This window comes from Ostrea edulis, chromosome 3, assembly GCF_947568905.1.
Source record: "Ostrea edulis chromosome 3, xbOstEdul1.1, whole genome shotgun sequence".
NCBI lineage: Eukaryota > Metazoa > Mollusca > Bivalvia > Ostreida > Ostreidae > Ostrea > Ostrea edulis.
In genome coordinates, this window is record NC_079166.1 from 48549662 (window position 1) to 48572305 (window position 22644).

Sequence of the window (22644 nt, forward strand, 5' to 3'; positions counted from 1 at the left end):
GGACGATTTTGCTAGGAACCAAAGTGTCCGGATTAACGAGGCTCCACTGTATTGGTATATTCATTTCTTTGATTTTTCAAGCAAATTTTTCTTTTATGTGCTTCATTGTAAAATATTTAAATCTATCTTAGGCAACAAACCTGTCTTCATAAAGTTTATGTCAGTCAGAGATGTTAAACTATATTGAAAATGCTATTAAAAGTGCTAAGAGAAAGGTGAATTTCTCGTTCTTTCTATAGAAGCTGAAGTTGCACATTTCTCAGCACAATATGCAAACAGACTGTCTTTCTCTGGTTTAATCAATTAGTTACTATTTTAATCTGTTAATCTTTATTTTAAAACTGTAGGGTGTACAATATTGGTATAGGGGTTCACCAAGGAAAAGGTCTATATGCTGACACAAACATTGTGACCTTTGCCCCCTTGTTTGAAATTGACAACCAATCAAGTCACAAGCTTGCAATAGCTCAGAGACATTTAGCACAGAATGAGGTAAGAATTGAAGATTTACTATAGGATTAAACATTCTGGACATTTTACTCACAAACTGAATAAAAGTGCAAAGTGCTTTTACATGTATGTTAAGTTTGTGAGTAAAATTTTAGAGTTTACACATTGATGAATTCTTCAAAAAGAATGTTTGATTCTTATAATCCCAATTCGTTCACTGTATTAACAATTTCAAAAATTTGAAAAGTTTTTCCGCTGAGTCTCCATACATTTCGTTGTTTGTTTTCAGGTGCATATGAATACAATATGTTTTCGGATTTATTGATGTGTGAATTCTCGTTCAGCTTTATTTTTGTCCAATCAAAACAATTGTGATGAATAACATTGGAATTATATCATACCCCCTCCCAGTAATGTTGTATGTGGGAGGGGAAATATATTCCAGACTGGAAGACTGGAATCCACATGTTTGCCTATCTGTATGACTGAAATAAAACACAAGTTTAAGGACATTGCTTAAGTCTCCTCAACAAACTGCAAGTGGAATTCAAACCAAACTTGTTCGTGTGACACATCTCCAAATACTTGTCCTTCAGTTATTCTTTATTATTAGCTGTGAAAGTAATGGCAACCATTTTTTCTCTTAAAATATCTCGATGGCATAGGAACATATGTTAATGGCTAATAAAAACATTTATTTTGTACGAAAACAAGAGAAACGTATAAAACTACATTAGATAAACACTTTTAGTGTAAATAAATATATAGGAAGAATTATTGTCTTGCAAGGCAATAATTATTTGATCACCAAAATCACATATCCATGTGCCTGTTTCGAGGTTAAAAAGTGTTTGAAATAATTAAATACAGGTGTTATTACTGAAATACATAATATAGAGCACTTTTCATAGAATTCAATTTTTGGTGACAAAATTACAGATAATGCCCCTTTAAAGTTAATATTTACGTGATCTTTCCCAACTTATTCAAATGATATCTCACAAATTTTTTTCCATAACTATATACAGATGCTTAAATGCATTTTAAAAGTTTGTTACCCTTTTGCCACAAGATTAACGCAGAGGTGTATTATGACTGGAAGATGTGTCATGAATGCTGAAAGTAACCTAGAAAACCTCTAAGGGCTGTTCCATTAAAACATATGAGGTACCCGGGGAAGGCACTTTAAAATTTGGGTAACCACCCATAGAAGCATAAAAATGTAATGAGGGACCACTCACAGAAGCAATTTTAGATAGTGCGGCACCACCCATAGAAGTGAAATAAATGTGAAATACACTTTTTCTTTAAGTTCAATATGTATGAATGACTATTTATAACCCCTGAATAGAGGTCTATTTTCAGATGTTCCCAAGCATGATAGTAAAGAGAAGAGTATCTTGGGTATGACCACCATTCAAATAACTGGCCATCAATGAAGCTTGATCATAGAACCATCAATTTATTTTATCAAGACTGTCTTTCTTAAACATGATGAACTAAATTAATTTTATAAGTCTACCTGTTCATAAAAAGTCCAGTATTGTAAATGTTCAAAAACAACTATTAAAAGTTTTAAAATTGACTAGTATTTTGAGTATTAAAAAACAAGAAAATGTGTCTCTTTACGTAAATAAAATGATATTCTATGTTTCTTAGTCAATATATAAATTTACAACCTGCAACTTAAGATTTGTGAGGCTCTATTCTACCGTTTTCAACAATTTCGATAAATTCCAATTTCTCGATTCATATTTGTGCGCCATGTTTGGTGTACTGAAGTTTCAACTTCCGATTGTCAAGTCATTTGCATATGTCATATAAAGTAGTATTTACATCAATGGACAAGTATGGAGGCGAACGCTATTTCGTCGGTATTGAAAAGGTTTGAATTTAATATCAAGTTAAAAACCGAACAGCAGAGTGTAAATTCTCAAGTAAACTACATTTTCGCGCCGATTGTCAATGTTTAGCTTTTTCATTAGATCCACCTACGAGATTTCGCGATAACAAGCATGGCAGAGCAGACGAAGAATTTTGCATGCTGTACATTATATTTAATGAAAAACACCTTTATTAGACATGCCCGAGCACAAAGTTGGTACTCCTTTTGGTGTAATTTGTAAACAACATTTGGGACTATATGTCACTAATACACAGTGCAGAGTTTATTATCGGTTATTCATAAAATTATTTTGCACCATTACGGAGATCCTATGGAATTGTAGCCTCATCCCGAAAACGTCAGAATAAAAAAAATTGGACAGGGCTACATTATTGCAGCTAGAAAAAAAATCAAAAACCGTTTCAATGGACCACGAGCAAGTTTCGTTTTCCATTTTGGACAAGGGAGATAATCCTAATTTCCGGTCGCTATAATTTTAGAGTCAAACTGGAAACAATAACCGGATCGCGGAACCTCATCGACCGAGATAAAATGAAGACAGAAAACGACGTTTGTTTCACATTCTACTTTCAACCCTTCCCTTCTCTTGTTGCATTCCTCTCAGTTTCGGTAAAAAATAAAGATTTTATCAAAACAACCACCCACAGATGCAGTTTTCTGGCAGTAGGTACCCACCATATACGCAATTTTCTACCAATGACAAGCACCCATAGATTTTTTTTTAATTGCCGTCCCCGGGTACCTCATACGTTTTAATGGAACAGCCCTAAGGAGATATTTAAAGAACGGGGACTGTAAAAGTTTTAGCAATAACTTTGTATTGTGTACACTATAGTGTATTTAAAAAGAATATGAAGTTCAAATGTACAAGTTTTACAAGTGATTCCAAATCAGTTCCAGTAAAACAGTTCAAGCAAAGTATCGAACAACTGCATGTTTTAAGTACAGAGACAGACCAACTGTTAACTGATTCCTGAACAATCTTCAATAGTAGTACTTCTGAAGTGGTTAAATTATCACAGTATATAGACTGATCTAATAGATGACTCGTTAGTCTGGGCACAAATTTATATATGCTATACTTTGTAGGAAATAAAATTAGATACTTGTCTGATTGCCCTTCCACAATGTAAGCTACCATTCCATTGGCCAAGACTTGACCTGGATCAGTTGTTATGTGTAAATCTATTGGATTCTGGATCCTACTCTTGGTCTGGCGGATTCAGAATTGACAAGACGGATTCCTTCCATATAAATATCAGGTACATTGGGATATCTATAAACTTTCATGAAAATTATTTTCTTTAATTCAATCTTTGGAATATTGCCAAAAAAATCAATAAAGGTGTTCATTGTACAGAGAAACAAAATTACCTATTCACATTCATATAGTTTCTGACATTACAGGAGAGGTCAATTTTAGGCTGATATTGAACAAAATTGGTGTTAAGATGAGTTGGATAGCACAGTGCATACATGTACTATGATCCTTGTAACGTTGTAGTTTTTCATTGTATAGTGTATTGCAATATTCTTATCGTATTTAGGGATGATAAAAGTGGCAGTCATCTTCTAAAGGTGGAGATCGTGATGGAGGGACCCACATACTTCATCGTGATTGGAGATGCGGGGGAAGTCCCCCCTCCCATCAGAATCGACAACTTGGCTGAAGTGTGTACCATTGTATCATTTGGATATTGTTTACAAATATCATAATTGATTTATATCTTTATGATTGTGTTGTTTAAGTAGGTTTTACCGGTTTGTGTTTCTTTTAGGTACCTGTGGAGTATTTCCAGAGTGACACCCAGGAGCAAAAACTGAAAGCATTCATCCAACCTCATACACAGCGTATGATTTACCACAAGTTTTTCCTTGTACCATTTAAAAAAAAATCTACATCATTTGAGGTGCATTAAAGAAAAATTAATGTCATGTATTGTAATTACTATTAATCCCCATTTCATAGTATCATATGCCTGGGATGAGCCCATACTGAATCCCTCCATAACACTGAGGGTAAAGGGAGGAACAAGTGCGACATATGACATGGACAAACTAGAGGAAGGGAAGCAACTCTGTTACCCTAACTTTATTTACTTGAGAGCAGCAGCTTCATTTGGAAGGTTATTGTCCTTTTTGTTGTGGTTGTTATTATTACGCTGTACAGATTTTCTGCATGTTTTCTGTATTTATGTGAAATTTTATAGGAGTCCAACAGGGGATGAAACTCACAGAGAGCTGGTGTTAGAAGTCGTACAAGACCAGTACATCAAATTCTGCAAGAAGGTAAAGGAAAAAATTGTTTTCATTTCCCATTGTACATAAAAATGATGATATGATATGGAATGTGATCAGCATTATCAATGGAATTTTTGGGAATACACACTACCCATTTACATACCCACTCACACATTCGCTTACACACTTACACACTCCCTCACCCATTCACACACCCACTCACATACCTACTGGCATTCTCGCTCGCACATATGCTTACACACCCACCTACTCATACCACCTATTCACAAATTCACTCACACCACCTGTTCACACACATTCACACCTTTCTTGTAATATGCATCTAATGATTGTTTAACAGATTTTTCACTTTAGCTGCTCATGACCTACTTTATTTAGTTTTTATGAAGGGAAGGATGGTGTAAGATTTTTTCAAAAGAAGTAAATAAATAAGATTCAAACTCTCATATTGGAGTGGATAAAAATGACCATAGAGAAATATAGTGGAGGAGTTTCAGTGAGACATTCTTAAGTCCTACATGATAGCATTGTAGGAAGGGTGAGATAGCATTGTAGGAAGTGTGAGATCGCATTGTAGGAAGGGTGAGATAGCATTGTAGGAAGTGTGAGGTAGCATTGTGGGAAGGGTGAGATTGCATTGTAGGAAGGGTAAGATAGCATTAGGAAGGGTGAGATAGCATTGTAGATGCTATAGGAAGGGTGAGATAGCATTGTAGGAAGGGTGAGATCGCATTGTAGGAAAGGTGAGATAGCATTGTAGATGCTATAGGAAGGGTGAGATAGCATTGTAGGAAGGGTGAGATCGCATTGTAGGAAGGGTGAGATAGCATTGTAGGAAGGGTGAGATCTCATTGTAGGAAGGGTGAGATCACATTGTAGGAAGTGTGAGATTGCATTGTAGGAAGTGTGAGATAGCATTGTAGGAAGGGTGAGATAGCATTAGGAAAGGTGAGATAGCATTGTAGGAAGGGTGAGATCGCATTGTAGGAAAGGTGAGATAGCATTGTAGATGCTATAGGAAGGGTGAGATAGCATTAGGAAGGGTGAAATAGCATTGTAGGAAGAGCAATCCTAAGATTCGTCAGATAGTGATAACATACTTTTATTACTTCACAGGAAATTGGAAATCGTAACCAGTTATGGAGGATGACCAGTGGTGGAATGTTGGAACATGAGGGGTCGATTTCTCCTCGAGACCCTCACATCAGGTCCTCGAATCCTGTAGGGAAGAGTATGGTTCTAGACATAGATGACATCGCGCCCAGACCGGGGAGAATTGTTCCCCTTACCCTGAGGAAACGTGACGAGAGGAGGAAAGCGACACAGACATGGAAATTCATTCAGGTACCACTCTATGTGATGGGAATGCAGAAAATGGATTGTTCATCTTGATTTAGTTAATTGAATTTTAGATATTCAAAGAATTAAAGTGAATGTGTAGGGATAAAATGGTTTGGAGCTTAAAATGGTTTGCAGTAATTTGTGCTTTATAAACTTCAAAGTGCAAGGTTTATGAACAAACGTAAACTACCTGAAATCAATTTTAATATATCCCATATTAGCTATTGAATATAATTCAACATGACATCACAATGCTTTTATGTGCAAGTCATATTAGTGAAAAATAATATTATTTTTAGAGATGTCACTTCTTTACTGGACTACACCGAGGATTTAGTTGAGCAATTGTCTAGTACTCACTGCTAAAATTTAATACCCTTTAATCTGTTGATGCATGATTATTACATTAAACTCTAGGCTAATTTACTTTTATTCTAATTTTTATTCAGAACAAATATTTTTTTATGCTAAATTGTATTTTCTAACACAATAATAACATTCCCTGATTTCAGTGAAAGTCACACAATATTTCTGTCATTTTTTATATCTAAGACTATTTTTTTCATCTTGATATGAAGAGTTCTTGTATGATTTCCAAAATAGGTTTAAATTTCATGTTGTAGTCTATTACTGTACTTGTATATCGGCACGGTTACATCACCTAACTAGTAATGTAAGTGTCCCGGGTAAGGTTGGGTACTGTTAAGGACAAAACGATACCATACGATACAATAGTTTTTAACGATATCTTGATAAATAACTGATACATATTGTATGGTATGGATACATAACTTCACACTTCTGGGGTTTTTAACCCTTAATAGGAAACAGGGTTAGAAACAAATACATTTACTGGTTACCATCAGGTAAAAAAAAAATGAAATATCAATGTTCAATATGACTAGATTCTCAATCATAAATCACAATTTACTTGGTTTGATAAAAGTAAATGATTTGAAAGTAAATATTCATGCCAGGCCCCATGTTGTTTATTGTAAAATCATGGTGACACTAATAGACAAAGATACAGGAAAACCTGAAGAGTTATAGTCTTCTGTTTTATCATTCCAGGGTCTGAAAAATTGTTGTAAACTAAAAGACTTAACAAAAGCAATGCTATGTCAACTTACGCTTCATCAAAAATTGTACTTTACAAGAATTTATCGTAATAATTGAAATGTGAAGCAATGTATCGTTATTGCATTCCGTCTATTAGCATAACCTTATAATGTACTACGTTATTTACACGTTTTACAGGATTGCATTAAAACTTCATAGGATGATTATGAATTTAATGATATATAGAGACTGATATTGATGCCAGTATGAAATGACAGTATTTTCCCAGTAATTTTGAAACAACTCCTCATTATGGTTTCGGTTTCCAACCCTAGTCCTGGGTTTGATCCCTAATTGATCCAAATATTCTTCTCCCTTTCTTTGCTACAATAATTTAGAGGTGTCCCTATACACAACCTTCTGTAATAGATAAGACTTAGAAATGTCCCTATACACAACCTTCTGTAATAGATAAGACTTAGAAATGTCCCTATACACAAACTTCTGTAATATGGAAGTGTTGACTTTTTATTTTATTTATTATTATACATTTATATAGCACTTTATCTAATTAAGACAATTACCCTAAAGCACTCTACATGTAAATCAATGAAAACAAACTAAAACAAAGAACGAAAGGTATAATATAAAATAATTCTAAAACTAAGGTGGGTTTTTTTTTTTGGGGGGGGGGGGGGTTCATGGGTTTATTTAATAGCTGTATACATAAATACCCAATTACAGATTAAATTTTACTTGCCACAACTAGGTGCTATTAAAATACAATGTATGCTAACTCTAAAACAGACCTGGTAATATACCACAATTTTTTTGTAGAAGCAAGATAGATTGTTAGTGAATTGTACCTGAAATGTCACCAAAAAATGTTAAGAAATGTTGCATATGTTCTTAAAATCTATATAAACTTTTGATTGTCAATTCTTTGGGTAGCTGTCTTACTCCATATAAAACACATTTAGGACACATTGTCTAAACCATTCATGAATAGCATTTACACAAAAATATAGATACTATACAGAATTGTGAATAATGTCAGTTCATCAAGAATGGTACAAATTAGATTGGTATTACCAAGCTCTGGAATGTGATGAATTCTACTGAGATATGTACCAGTAATTTGCTCGTGCAGACATCTGGTCAGACATTTCTTGCATACCAAAGTCCCCGTCTACAATTACAGTTTGCTGTGGGTAAACATACAATGTAGACTTAGAGACTCTGTTTAGGAGAATGCTGGTTGGACAACCATGCTGTAATTACAAAAGAGACGTGATCAGAACAGTACCATGTTAAGTTTGGACGGATACCATTTTCATCTCAATTTTTGTCTATTTTTTTCTTTTCACCGTTAGTCAAGATTTTTTTGGTGGATCATTATGACCATGCAATAGTTGCTTAATGACCCAATTTTAAGTTGACACCCCCAAATTGTAAGCTGCCTGCCAATCAAACATATAACAATAGATCTCAGGTGGAGTGACATCTGCAGACACTGTGGTCTGGGGCTACCCCAGAGAGGTGTTTTGATAACAATAACAGCCAGTATCTACAGGCATTCTTTAGATCTTGAGGAAGCCCAGTATACCAGAGTTTTGATAGCAATGACCTGTCCACAACTGCTATTTTCTTGTAATTCAATTGTTTTTAAAAAGGCCCCTGAACAATGCAATTTCAATATAATTGTAATTTTCCCCCTCTATATACCTGTATTATTTACACAATCAGAAATCAAACAATAATTTGCACAATAATTTCTAAAACTTGTAACTTATTGAAATAATTTATGTCATCAATTTATGATACCTCTATATTTATAACAGAAATTATTCATTGAGTCAATGACAGAGAGAGAGAAAGAGGTGTGGGTGTAGAATGTGTGTCAGCTACCCTTAGGAATACAACCATTATTCAAACACTATGACCACAGAAACTCTGCAGAGGTCCCTGAGACAGGTCCTGTGTATATCAAAACTATAAAAAAGCATGGACAGGTAGATTTCTACCATGTTCTGTCTCTGTATTTCTTTGAGTGCCATGGGATATAGCAATCAACACCTTGGTAGACCCTGGCTGCTCCAGGTAAATAACATCTGTTTAGATTAGGCTCTGCCTACATTTTCACTGACCATATGGTCATGAGATGGGTCTTTAATCAAGTACATGTTGACATCCTGATTATACCACACACACACACACACCCGCAACAAGTTGGGGGGGGGGGGGGGTATACTGGAATCGGGTTGTCCGTCTGTATACGCAATGGTTTCCGGGCTCTAAAGCATTATCCTTTCCACCTACAGTCACCATATCATACATATGTACTACCCATGGGATGAAGATGTTCCCTATCGATTTTGGGGTCAAAAGGTCAAAGGTCAAGCGCACTGGACATCGAAGTAGCAATATGGTTTCCGGGCTCTAAAGCGTTATCCTTTCCACCTACAGTCACCATATCTTACATATGGACTACCCATGGGATGAAGATGTTCCCTATCGATTTTGGGGTCAAAGGTCACGTGCACTGGACATCGAAGTAGCAATATGGTTCGGTTTGTCATGCCATTTGTTTTTTTACACTCAGAAAAGAGGTAGTTTATACTTATTACCAACACCCTTTGGGAGATTGGGGTAAGCGGGGGGGGGGGGGGGGGGGGGGGGGGGGGGGGGGGGGGGGGGGTATTCTTAGTGAGCATTGCTCACAGTACCTCTTGTTATTTACTAAACCAGTCAAATTGTGTATTACACCTGAAATATGATTATGTATAGACAATGGCTAGCATTTGTAGCCTTGTGTCTCTGTTGTAGGATGGCCGATTGTGCTGTGCAGATGGGGCTATGTGTGTACAAACTCTGGGAGGGGCAGAGTGTCTGAGGGATACAGCTGTAGCTGTTGTAGGCCCCGGTCCACCCAAGGGGAGAAGTGTCCCTGCCCATATGAAGATTGACAGGCAGAGGCTCCTCCCAGGATCAGGATGTCTTGCTGTCAGGACGATCATGGATGGACCAATCAGAGTGCTGCAAATAACAGATGTTTCACAAGGGGTATGTTTGGTATATGTCCTTATGAAGGTGTATTGAAATCTTAGATTGTAAGGATTACAGGTATGTCAATAACTGTGCTGTGTATCTGTAGTCTAATGCTGAGGTGACCAGGAACTACCAAGACTGGGTCGTTTATGAGGAGAACCGTGTTGCTAATCCAGATGTAAAACCAGGGGAGAAGAAAGCCAGTCTAGAGGTTATTTAATTTCTTAAATTTTGCAACACATGAGTGGAAAAGATAAAAGAAATACAGTAACTAATAAATACAGTCCTTGTATGTGCTAAATCAGTTTCCCTGTATTATTAAATTATTGGCTTGGTCTCGACTGCTATTCTGATGTGGGTGCCATTTTTTCTTCAAGTTTTGGAGGCTCTAAATGGGTTCTATATGTCTGATCCAAAATAGAAAATCGAAACACTTTGTACATGTATATGCATGCTATTGTATGTGTCGGATTGTGCACAATTTAATCCATTGCATTGACCAATATATTTGATGATCACCCATACCGTCGCAGGTGACACACTGTGGTTTAAAATTATTAATGTGTGTTTTGCAGATCTGTATGAGTCTGAAGGGAGGCCTGGGTATTTCCCTGGTGAATTACACCCCAGAGGAGCTGGTTTACATCTCCCTACAGAACATATCTTTGGATTACCAATCCAATGCTTCTAACATGACGGTGGATGTGGCAGTCGCCAATGTACAGGTACATACATGTACAGTGTTTAACATCCCAATGTACAGGTACATACATGTACAGTGTTTAACATCCCAATGTACAGGTACATATACAGTGTTTAACATCCCAATGTACAGGTACATACATATACAGTGTTTAACATCCCAATGTACAGGTACATACACATACAGTGTTAAACATCCCAATGTACAGGTACATACATATACAGTGTTTAACATCCCAATGTACAGGTACATATACAGTGTTAAACATTCCAATGTACAGGTACATATACAGTGTTAAACATCCCAATGTACAGGTACATACATATACAGTGTTAAACATCTCAATGTACAGGTACATACATATACAGTGTTAAACATCTCAATATACAGGTACATATACAGTGTTTAACATCTCAATGTACAGGTACATATACAGTGTTAAACATCCCAATGTACAGGTACATAGATATACAGTGGTTAACATCTCAATGTACAGGTACATCCATATACAGTGTTAAACATCCCAATGTACAGGTACATAGATATACAGTGGTTAACATCTCAATGTACAGGTACATACATGTACAGTGTTAAACATCCCAATGTACAGGTACATATACAGTGTTAAACATTCCAATGTACAGGTACATACATGTACAGTGTTAAACATCCCAATGTACAGGTACATGTACAGTGTTAAACATCCCAATGTACAGGTACATGTACAGTGTTAAACATCCCAATGTACAGGTACATATACAGTGTTAAACATTCCAATGTACAGGTACATACATGTACAGTGTTAAACATCCCAATGTACAGGTACATGTACAGTGTTAAACATCCCAATGTACAGGTACATGTACAGTGTTAAACATCCCAATGTACAGGTACATATACAGTGTTAAACATTCCAATGTACAGGTACATACATGTACAGTGTTAAACATCCCAATGTACAGGTACATATACAGTGTTAAACATCCCAATGTACAGGTACATACATATACAGTGTTAAACATCCCAATGTACAGGTACATATACAGTGTTAAACATTCCAATGTACAGGTACATAGATATACAGTGTTAAACATCCCAATGTACAGGTACATATACAGTGTTAAACATCCCAATGTACAGGTACATACATATACAGTGTTAAACATCCCAATGTACAGGTACATACATATATAGTGTTTAACATCCCAATGTACAGGTACATACATATACAGTGTTAAACATCCCAATGTACAGGTACATACATATACAGTGTTAAACATATCAATGTACAGGTACATAGATATACAGTGTTAAACATCCCAATGTACAGGTACATATACAGTGTTAAACATCCCAATGTACAGGTACATATACAGTGTTAAACATCCCAATGTACAGGTACATACATATACAGTGTTAAACATCCCAATGTACAGGTACATACATATACAGTGTTAAACATCTCAATGTACAGGTACATATACAGTGTTTAACATCTCAATGTACAGGTACATACATTGTACATATACAGTGTTAAACATCCCAATGTACAGGTACATACATATACAGTGTTAAACATATCAATGTACAGGTACATAGATATACAGTGTTAAACATCCCAATGTACAGGTACATACATATACAGTGTTTAACATCCCAATGTACAGGTACATACATATACAGTGTTTAACATCCCAATGTACAGGTACATATATATACAGTGTTAAACATCCCAATGTACAGGTACATACATATACAGTGTTAAACATCCCAATGTACAGGTACATACATATACAGTGTTAAACATCCCAATGTACAGGTACATATACAGTGTTAAACATCCCAATGTACAGGTACATACATATACAGTGTTAAACATCCCAATGTACAGGTACATACATATACAGTGTTAAACATCTCAATGTACAGGTACATATACAGTGTTAAACATCCCAATGTACAGGTACATACATATACAGTGTTAAACATCCCAATGTACAGGTACATATACAGTGTTAAACATCTCAATGTACAGGTACATATACAGTGTTAAACATCCCAATGTACAGGTACATACATATACAGTGTTAAACATCTCGATGTACAGGTACATATACAGTGTTTAACATCCCAATGTACAGGTACATACATGTACAGTGTTTAACATCCCAATGTACAGGTACATATACAGTGGTTAACATCCCAATGTACAGGTACATATATATACAGTGTTTAACATCACAATTATTGAGATCCCTCTGTTTTGGAGACTGTTAAGATTTCAAATTTGTTATTAGCACATATGATTTAATCATGCAATCTGCAAGTAATGATGTATACATGCATGTATTAGAATTGACATCAAAAGAAGTCAAAAGTTTGCAGTATACATGTGCAAGTTACAATCCACCTAAATTCAGTTTTAGGGAGAAATTTCCTAGCAAGGTTTATTCTCTCTGTGTTTAAGAGTATGCTATTCAGGAGTCTGATTGAAGTACTGAAAATTGATTCTTTGAATTTTATTCATTAGGTCGATAACCAGTTGTTCACAGCCACAAGGCCTGTCCTGTTGTACATTACACCAAACCCCAAAAGGGACGTGTTAGAAAACACCCCAGCACTGAATGTTGTAGCACAGAAAATCCCAAACTCCAAGTGGAACGCAGAGATTTATAAAGTAATTATCCTTTTTAAGTCTTTTTTTCTAATACTGTAAATTCCTAAATATACGCGAGGAATTTATTATTGCATAGATTCGTGAGAAACATCACTCGCGAAATAAGATTACTCGCTTTTAATTTTATATTGCCAAATTACATGCAAAAACTCTTGATCAAAAGAACACTCACGAATTTATGTTCTCGCAATTTGACGTCCATGAGTCATTTCGCGATAATAAGTGCTCACGTAAAATAAGGAATCTACAGTATTTAAAATTCTAGTATGTTCATATTAAGTGCATTTAGAAGAAAAGAGAGCAGCTATCTGTTTAATTTTCATTGATGTACAGTGCACATTAAAACTGATCAATGTAAATGTGCTATCAAATACATGTAAATAAACAGCTGTAGCTATTTTCCAGCCTTTGATAGTTATTACATGTATGTAGCTATTTTCCAGCCTTTGATAGTTATTACATGTATGTTGCTATTTTCTAGCATTTGATAGTCAATATGTTGCTATTTTCCAGCATTTGATAGTTAATATGAAGCTATTTTCCAGCATTTGATAGTTAATATGAAGCTATTTTCCAGCATCTGATAGTTAATATGAAGCTATTTTCCAGCATTTGATAGTTAATATGAAGCTATTTTCCAGCATCTGATAGTTAATATGAAGCTATTCTCCAGCATTTGATAGTTAATATGAAGCTATTTTCCAGCATTTCATAGTAAATATGAAGCTATTTTCCAGCATTTGATAGTTAATATGAAGCTATTCTCCAGCATTTGATAGTTAATATGAAGCTATTTTCCAGCATCTGATAGTTAATATGAAGCTATTTTCCAGCATTTGATAGTTAATATGAAGCTATTTTCCAGCATCTGATAGTTAATATGAAATTATTTTCCAGCATTTGATAGTTAATATGAAGCTATTTTCCAGCATCTGATAGTTAATATGAAGCTATTTTCCAGCATCTGATAGTTAATATGAAGCTATTTTCCAGCATTTGATAGTTAATATGAAGAAGCTGAGTATTCAGATAGAGGAACACCTGTTGTGGAAACTGTTACAATTCTGTGGATTTGGGTCGACTGACCATATGGACGAGAAAATCACAGAGGGAGAAAATCCCAGAAAGTAAGTCATGATCAAAAATCTGTAAAATTTAAGTATTCAACAATATTTTCCTTGTTATTCGAAAGATGCACTCTGATTAGATAGCCAGCCAGGGGGTAAATAATCATGCCCCCGACTGAAGGCAAGTTTAAAGATATATGTGACATCACAATTCTTTATGTACATGTTTATGTTTTGATGTCATTAAAGCACAGATACTGCTATATTGCAGAGGAAATGTGTTATATAATTACATATACATAGGTCTAGTCAGGGGTGTATAGGAAATGTGTTATATAATTACATATACATGTACATAGGTCTAGTCAGGGGTGTTATATAATTACATATTCATAGGTCTAGTCAGGGGTGTATAGGAAATGTGTTATATAATTACATATACATAGGTCTAGTCAGGGGTGTATAGGAAATGTGTTATATAATTACATATACATAGGTCTAGTCAGGGGTGTATAGGAAATGTGTTATATAATTACATATAGGTCTAGTCAGGGGTGTATAGGAAATGTGTTATATAATTACATATACATAGGTCTAGTCAGGGGTGTTTAGGAAATGTGTTATATAATTATATATACATAGGTCTAGTCAGGGGTGTTTAGGAAATGTGTTATATAATTATATATACATAGGTCTAGTCAGGGGTGTTTAGGAAATGTGTTATATAATTATATATACATAGGTCTAGTCAGGGGTGTATAGGAAATGTGTTATATAATTAAAGGAATTTATCAATGAATTATGTTACATATACATAGGTCTAGTCAGGGGTGTATAGGAAATGTGTTATATAATTACATATAGGTCTAGTCAGGGGTGTATAGGAAATGTGTTATATAATTACATATAGGTCTAGTCAGGGGTGTATAGGAAATGTGTTATATAATTACATATACATAGGTCTAGTCAGGGGTGTATAGGAAATGTGTTATATAATTACATATACATAGGTCTAGTCAGGGGTGTATAGGAAATGTGTTATATAATTAAAGGAATTTATCAATGAATTATGTTACATATACATAGGTCTAGTCAGAGGAAATGTGTTATATAATTATCATCTAGTCAGAGGAAATCTGTTATATAATTATCATTAATGAATTATGTTACATATACATAGGTCTAGTCAGGGCTGTATAGGAACTGATCCTTGGTTGTATTTTGATACACTATCGTCTTCAACCTCATGATGTATTGAAATACAAACCGAGTGTAAACTGATTTGATATATATAACCAATATTGTCACTGCCAAAGAAAGCAAACTTTCTGATCGCTCTATGTTTAATTGACAAGGGATTGTGATATTCAGAGTTCGTTCAGTGTGCCTTTTTATTTATATGATTATATGAAATGAAATACAGAAATTGTGAAATATTGATGTGTGCTTTGTGAAGAACATATACATTGTACAGTCATATCATCCATACTGTAATGAAATAAAATATGCATTTTATAGATGTTGCAGGGTAACCTCCGAGGTCCAGAAATCGGCTTTTATATTTCAAACAAGAGAGGTTATCCTGCATCTTTCATGAAAACAAAAACTTTATTTTTATTCTACAACGACTCGGAAATATACAGTCGTGGATCGTTTTCCTATACAACTATGAATTAGGTCACTTCGTAACGTCATGGCAGCTTCCGAAACGGAATACATGTTTTTTACTGACAAAAGTGTCGAATTTGTAGGGTCATATTTCAAGTATTTAGTTTAATCTTGACAGAATCACTGTGATGTAATTATCTGCTTTGTTGTGAATACATACTCCAACAAAACTACACACACGTGGAAGAGGGTCAACTTGTCTCTGCATCTCCATGTTTATTTACTAGACTAAGTATATCGATCTTGGATGCAGATGATTGCTTTTTTTGTTCAATGTCAGATTTGTTTGTAACGTACATTGATAAATTTTCAGGATAGCTTAATAAAATTATCGATTTAATTGTTGTATTAGCAAAACAGTATAAAAACTGTATAAAAGTATAAAAACAGAAAGTAGGATCGTGGAAAAGCTATAAAATGGATTTACATTTAACAGCTGTTTTAAGGCAATACGCAATGTCTAATCATGTCAAAGACATGAAACTGATATGGTCTTAATATATTTAAAATCAATATACATGTATTTATTTTCTTGAGGAAGTTTAATATGTAGCACTGCTGATTATCTATTGATTAATCGGTATATATTGGAGAATAATGGACACAACATTTCTTTGATCTCTGCATCAACTGTGGTAGAACAGGTTATACGCATTACTGTAATTCCTGACTTATTGCTTGTCAACAGGGCCCTTGCAGCTGCTACATCAGTGAAGACAAAGAGATACTACTTTGGACTGTTGAAAATCCATACTAGCCGCAACAATCTAAGCATGCTTACAGCTTCCAAACTATCACCTGATCTGAAAGCACTAAAGCGAGATATGTCTTTATCACTTGTCAAATTTGAGGATGCCAAAGTTGATCTAGGTAATGTGGAGACATTGAAATGTTTCTGTATACTATATCAAAACCTGCACAGTACAGTAAACCACAAGAAAGTGTTGCTGTTTGTGGTGTAATATAAAGTTTAATATTTTTACAGACCCTTTTATCAAAAGTCACCTGTTTGAAACCATTGTCTTCCTTCAGAAGGAGATAGCCTTCCACTACACTGAGGTAAACTGTCATGCTCATTATCAGCTCTGCTTGTAACAATTGTTACCAACATTAAATCCATGTGAAGTTCAGAAACCCAGTGTTCATAAGTACTTTCATTATTTACATGTAAAAGAAATGCCTTCTTTTGAATTTCAGGAGTTAAAGAGCCAGGCAGCCAAGATCCTGGGTTCTGTGGACTTTCTTGGGAATCCCCTTGGCCTATTTAATGATGTCACAGAGGGAATTTCTGGTCTAATTAATGATGGCAATGTAGGAGGTCTACTGAAAAATGTCACGCATGGTGTGTCGGATTCAGCTGCCAAGGTAGATTGTTTTTGGTGATTTTAAATGTCACTCGTACGTAGTTGCAGCAACTGCTTATGAACAAGAAAATTTGATTGTTCAGTATAACATGAGAAAAATTTTGTAAAGGATTCTCAGCTTTGTCACTGTAAATCAAAACTGTTTTGTACGACTTAATGGGAGTGAATGTGCAGTGTACATATCCTGTATTCGCAGTATTAACTTCATATCATTGAATTATTAGGTTGTTGGATCATTGTCTGATGGTCTCGGCACACTGAACATGGACAGAAATTATCAAGAGAAAAGGGAACAATTGAGGACAGGTGCCCAGTCCAGTGGGGGTCATATACTGGCAGGTGTTAAAGGTTTTGGTAATGGACTCTTTGGTGCCATGACCAGTTTATTTACCCAGCCTTATGATGGTTTTAAGGAGGATGGTATTGAGGTACTTCATGATATGAACGCTTTCTTATGCTATCAAGATGATGAAAATGAAGAGCATGGTAAAAAAAAAATCAGAACTTTTACATTGAATTTTGATTGGTTGCCGTAATGTCACTGAAAACTCATCATTGTCATTTTTAATTGACTTGCTTGTTCAGGGACTTGTGACTGGGATTGGTAAGGGAGTGATTGGTACAGTGACTAAGCCTGTAGTGGGGGTGTTGGACCTGGCCTCTGGGGCTGCTAATGCCATCAGGGACACCAGTAGTAGTAGCTCTCGCATCAGTCCCCCTCCCGTCCGCCTCCCGCGGTGTTGTCATGGAGCAGGGATGCTAATGCCACCTTACTCACAAAACCAGGCCAAGTCACAGGAACTGCTGCATGAACTCAACAAAAGGAAGGAGAAGGAATTGTAATATATGTGTGAAACATACAAGTCAATTTTCAAGTGGCCATTGTATTGATACGAATATCTTCTTGACTCATCAGATATAATAGATAAGCTTTTTTTTTTTTTATATCAATTGGTCATTTAAGCATAAGGGTATTTATGATATTTCTTAAAATAAGATGAAGTTGCTCTATTAACTGAGGAAGAACAATAAATAAACATTGCATTGCAAGAATATAATTCAAAATAAATGATAAGTTAGTATGATTATGATTGTAGCTTTATTGCTGTGGAACAGCTGAGGAGGGATGACAAGCTGACCTCCTTAATTACCTCCAAACAGGTGTACTTCCTCCTGGGGGGTGTCCCTGACTCCAGCAACATCATCCTCAGGGTCCCGCACAAGGAGCTGTTCCATTGTCTTGTTATGGAGATCAGTACGTGACGAGATTATCTACAGAATTATACTGTTTTATGTTACTAGTGAAGCACAGTGATGTTATGGGGGTGATGTAGTCCTTTGTCTGTTAAACATCTGTCTTTCAAACTCTTTAACACTCTCGCTTGTCCATTCTGTAGTATCAGATATATATTCATCTGTTCCTTGTAACACTCTAGTCATCATTATATCTCCCCTCTTTCAGGGGGAGACATATTGTTTTTGTACTTTCTGTCTGTCTGTCCATCCGTTTGTCTGTCACAAAATATTGGCGGGACAGGAGGGTCCAATTATTTTCCTAAAAGCTTTAGTGGATCTAAGAGGGGTGGAGGAGTTAAAATAGCTTGTGTATATGGCTTATAAGATAGATTTGAAACTTTGTACATTGCCATTTATAGATGTGCATATTGTCAGGACAGGAGGATCCAATTATTTTCCTTAAAGTTATAGTGGATCTAAGAGGGGTGGAGGATGTTAAAATAGGTTGTGAACATTTCTCCTCCTATATTGCTTATCCGATAGACTAGAAATTTTGTACGATACTTCAATGCCATTTGCAGATGTGCATTTCACAGGAACAGGAGGATCCAATTGCTGTCATTAAAATTGTAGTGGATCTGAGGGATGGATGGTGTAAAATAGTTTGTGAACACTGCTCCTTTGTGGCTTATCGGAGTTCATAATGTTAATGTTCCTGCTCATACTTTCACCTCCATACCATGCAGTACATTAAAGGGAGGAGGTTTCATTTGGAGCACTTCCAATTTGGGGAGCTGGGGAGACATTTGAATCTTTAGTTTTATTGCAGTAATCGTTATTTTCCATACAACATTTATGAAATGAAGTAGTGCAATAAAAAGGGGAGGGAAAGTAAATGGAAACATCAGGACCTAGAAATGTTATTTACATAAATTCCAGTACTGCATACCGTCAGAGTAACCTTGAAATTTTTCATTATGACATTGAAGCAATGGTTGACTGGACTGGTAACATTGTGTACACTATTTCATTACAACTTCTTTAGAGGATTTTAAAGTGTTTCTAAAGTTCCCCAAAAAACAATGAATAAAAACTCTATGAGAAAGTATGCAGTATCTGCTATGCAATTACTCCTATGCAATTATATGTACACACACAGTAACATGTACATACATAAAACATGTACATGCACAATTACATACACACATACAGTTACATGTACATATTCAGTTACATGTACAGAGTTCAAAGTCACATGTACAATTACATATAGACAGTTACATGTACAATTAAATATATACAGTTACATGTACAAATACATATAGACAGTTACATGTACAATTACATATAGACAGTTCATGTACAATTACATATAGACAGATACATGTACAATTACATATATACTGTCACATCTACAATTACATATATACAGTCACATGTACAATTACATATAGACAGTTACATGTACAAATACATATAGACAGTTACATGTACAATTACATATATACAATTATATCTACAATTACATACACAGTCACATGTACAATTACTTATAGACAGTTACATGTACAATTACATATATACAATTATATCTACAATTACATATACACAGTCACATGTACAATTACATATAGACAGTTACATGTACAATTAATTATAGACAGTTACATGTACAATTACATAGACAGTTACATGTACAATTAATTATAGACAGTTACATGTACAATTACATATAGTCAGATACATGTACAATTACATATATACTGTCACATGTACAATTACATATACACAGTCACATGTACAATTACATAGACAGTTACATGTACAATTAATTATAGACAGTTACATGTACAATTACATAGACAGTTACATGTACAATTAATTATAGACAGTTACATGTACAATTACATATAGTCAGATACATGTACAATTACATATATACTGTCACATGTACAACTACATATATACAGTCACATGTACAATTACATATAGACAGTCACATGTACAATTACATATAGTCAGATACATGTACAATTACATATATACTGTCACATGTAAAATTACATGTAGACAGTTACATGTACAATTACATATAGTCAGTTACATGTACAATTACATATAGACAATTATATCTACAATTACTTACACAGTCACATGTACAATTACATATAGACAGTCACATGTACAATTACATATAGACAGTTACATGTACAATTACCTACAGACAGTTAAATGTACAAATACATATAGACAGTTACATGTACAATAACCTATAGACAGTTACATGTACAATTACTTATAGACAGTTACATGTACAATTACATATATACAGTCACATGTACAATTACATATAGACAGTTACATGTACAATTACTTATATACAGTTACATGTTGTATACACATGGTTACATGTATACACACAGTTACATGTATATACATAGTTACATGTATACACACAGTTACATGTATACACACAGTTACATATATACACACAGTTACATGTATACACACAGTTACATGTATATACATACAGTTACATGTATACACACAGTTACATGTATACACACAGTTACATATATACACACAGTTACACGTATACACACAGTTACATATATACATACAGTTACATGTATACACACGGTTAAATATACACACAGTTACATGTATACACACAGTTACTTGTATACACACGGTTACATGTATATACACACAGTTACATATATACACACAGTTACATGTATACACATGGTTACATGTATATACACAGTTACATGTATATACACGATTACTTGTATATACACAGTTACATGTATATACACGGTTACATATATACACACGGTTACTTGTATATACACAGTTACTTGTATATACACGGTTACATATATACACACGGTTACTTGTATATACACAGTTACTTGTATATACACAGTTACATGTATACACACAGTTACTTGTATACACACGGTTACATGTATATACACAGTTACATGTATATACACGGTTACATGTATATACACAGTTACATGTATACACACAGTTACATGTATACACACAGTTACTTGTATATACACGGTTACTTGTATATACACGGTTACATGTATATACACGGTTACATATATACACACGGTTACTTGTATATACACAGTTACTTGTATATACACAGTTACATATATACACACGGTTACATGTATACACACAGTTACATGTATACACACAGTTACATGTATACACACAGTTACATGTATACACACAGTTACATGTATATACACGGTTACATATATACACACGGTTACTTGTATATACACAGTTACTTGTATATGCACAGTTACATATATATACACGGTTACATGTATACACACAGTTACTTGTATATACACGGTTACATGTATACACACGGTTACATGTATACACACAGTTACATATATACACACAGTTACATATATATGCACAGTTACATGTATACACACAGTTACTTGTATACACACATTTACATGTATATACACACAGTTTCATGTATACACACAGTTACTTGTATATACAGTTACTTGTATACACACAGTTACTTGTATATACACAGTTACTTGTATATACACAGTTACATGTATACACACAGTTACATGTATACACACAGTTACATGTATATACACAGTTACATGTATACACACAGTTACTTGTATATACACAGTTACTTGTATACACACAGTTACATGTATACACACAGTTACATGTATATACACACAGTTACATGTATATACACACAGTTACATGTATATACACACGGTTACATATATATACACAGTTACATGTATACACACAGTTACTTGTATACACACAGTTACATATATATACACACAGTTACATGT

General features: G+C 34.7%; 1 protein-coding gene across 1 annotated transcript in view; it reads left to right on the forward strand.

The window, feature by feature from the left end:
• The window catches only part of LOC125674125 (intermembrane lipid transfer protein VPS13D-like), a 110199-nt gene that overhangs the window by 80640 nt on the left and 6915 nt on the right, over nucleotides 1-22644 (forward strand). Inside the window, exons 55-72 of the mRNA XM_056158017.1 lie at nucleotides 348-492; nucleotides 3446-3618; nucleotides 3904-4027; nucleotides 4135-4207; nucleotides 4326-4482; nucleotides 4567-4645; nucleotides 5735-5962; nucleotides 9845-10081; nucleotides 10173-10277; nucleotides 10642-10791; nucleotides 13300-13446; nucleotides 14440-14573; nucleotides 16870-17051; nucleotides 17167-17240; nucleotides 17379-17546; nucleotides 17770-17973; nucleotides 18131-18384; nucleotides 18643-18800. Coding sequence (XP_056013992.1) covers nucleotides 348-492; nucleotides 3446-3618; nucleotides 3904-4027; nucleotides 4135-4207; nucleotides 4326-4482; nucleotides 4567-4645; nucleotides 5735-5962; nucleotides 9845-10081; nucleotides 10173-10277; nucleotides 10642-10791; nucleotides 13300-13446; nucleotides 14440-14573; nucleotides 16870-17051; nucleotides 17167-17240; nucleotides 17379-17546; nucleotides 17770-17973; nucleotides 18131-18384; nucleotides 18643-18800 — 2792 coding nt within the window. The remainder of the gene's footprint in view (nucleotides 1-347; nucleotides 493-3445; nucleotides 3619-3903; nucleotides 4028-4134; nucleotides 4208-4325; nucleotides 4483-4566; nucleotides 4646-5734; nucleotides 5963-9844; nucleotides 10082-10172; nucleotides 10278-10641; nucleotides 10792-13299; nucleotides 13447-14439; nucleotides 14574-16869; nucleotides 17052-17166; nucleotides 17241-17378; nucleotides 17547-17769; nucleotides 17974-18130; nucleotides 18385-18642; nucleotides 18801-22644) is intronic.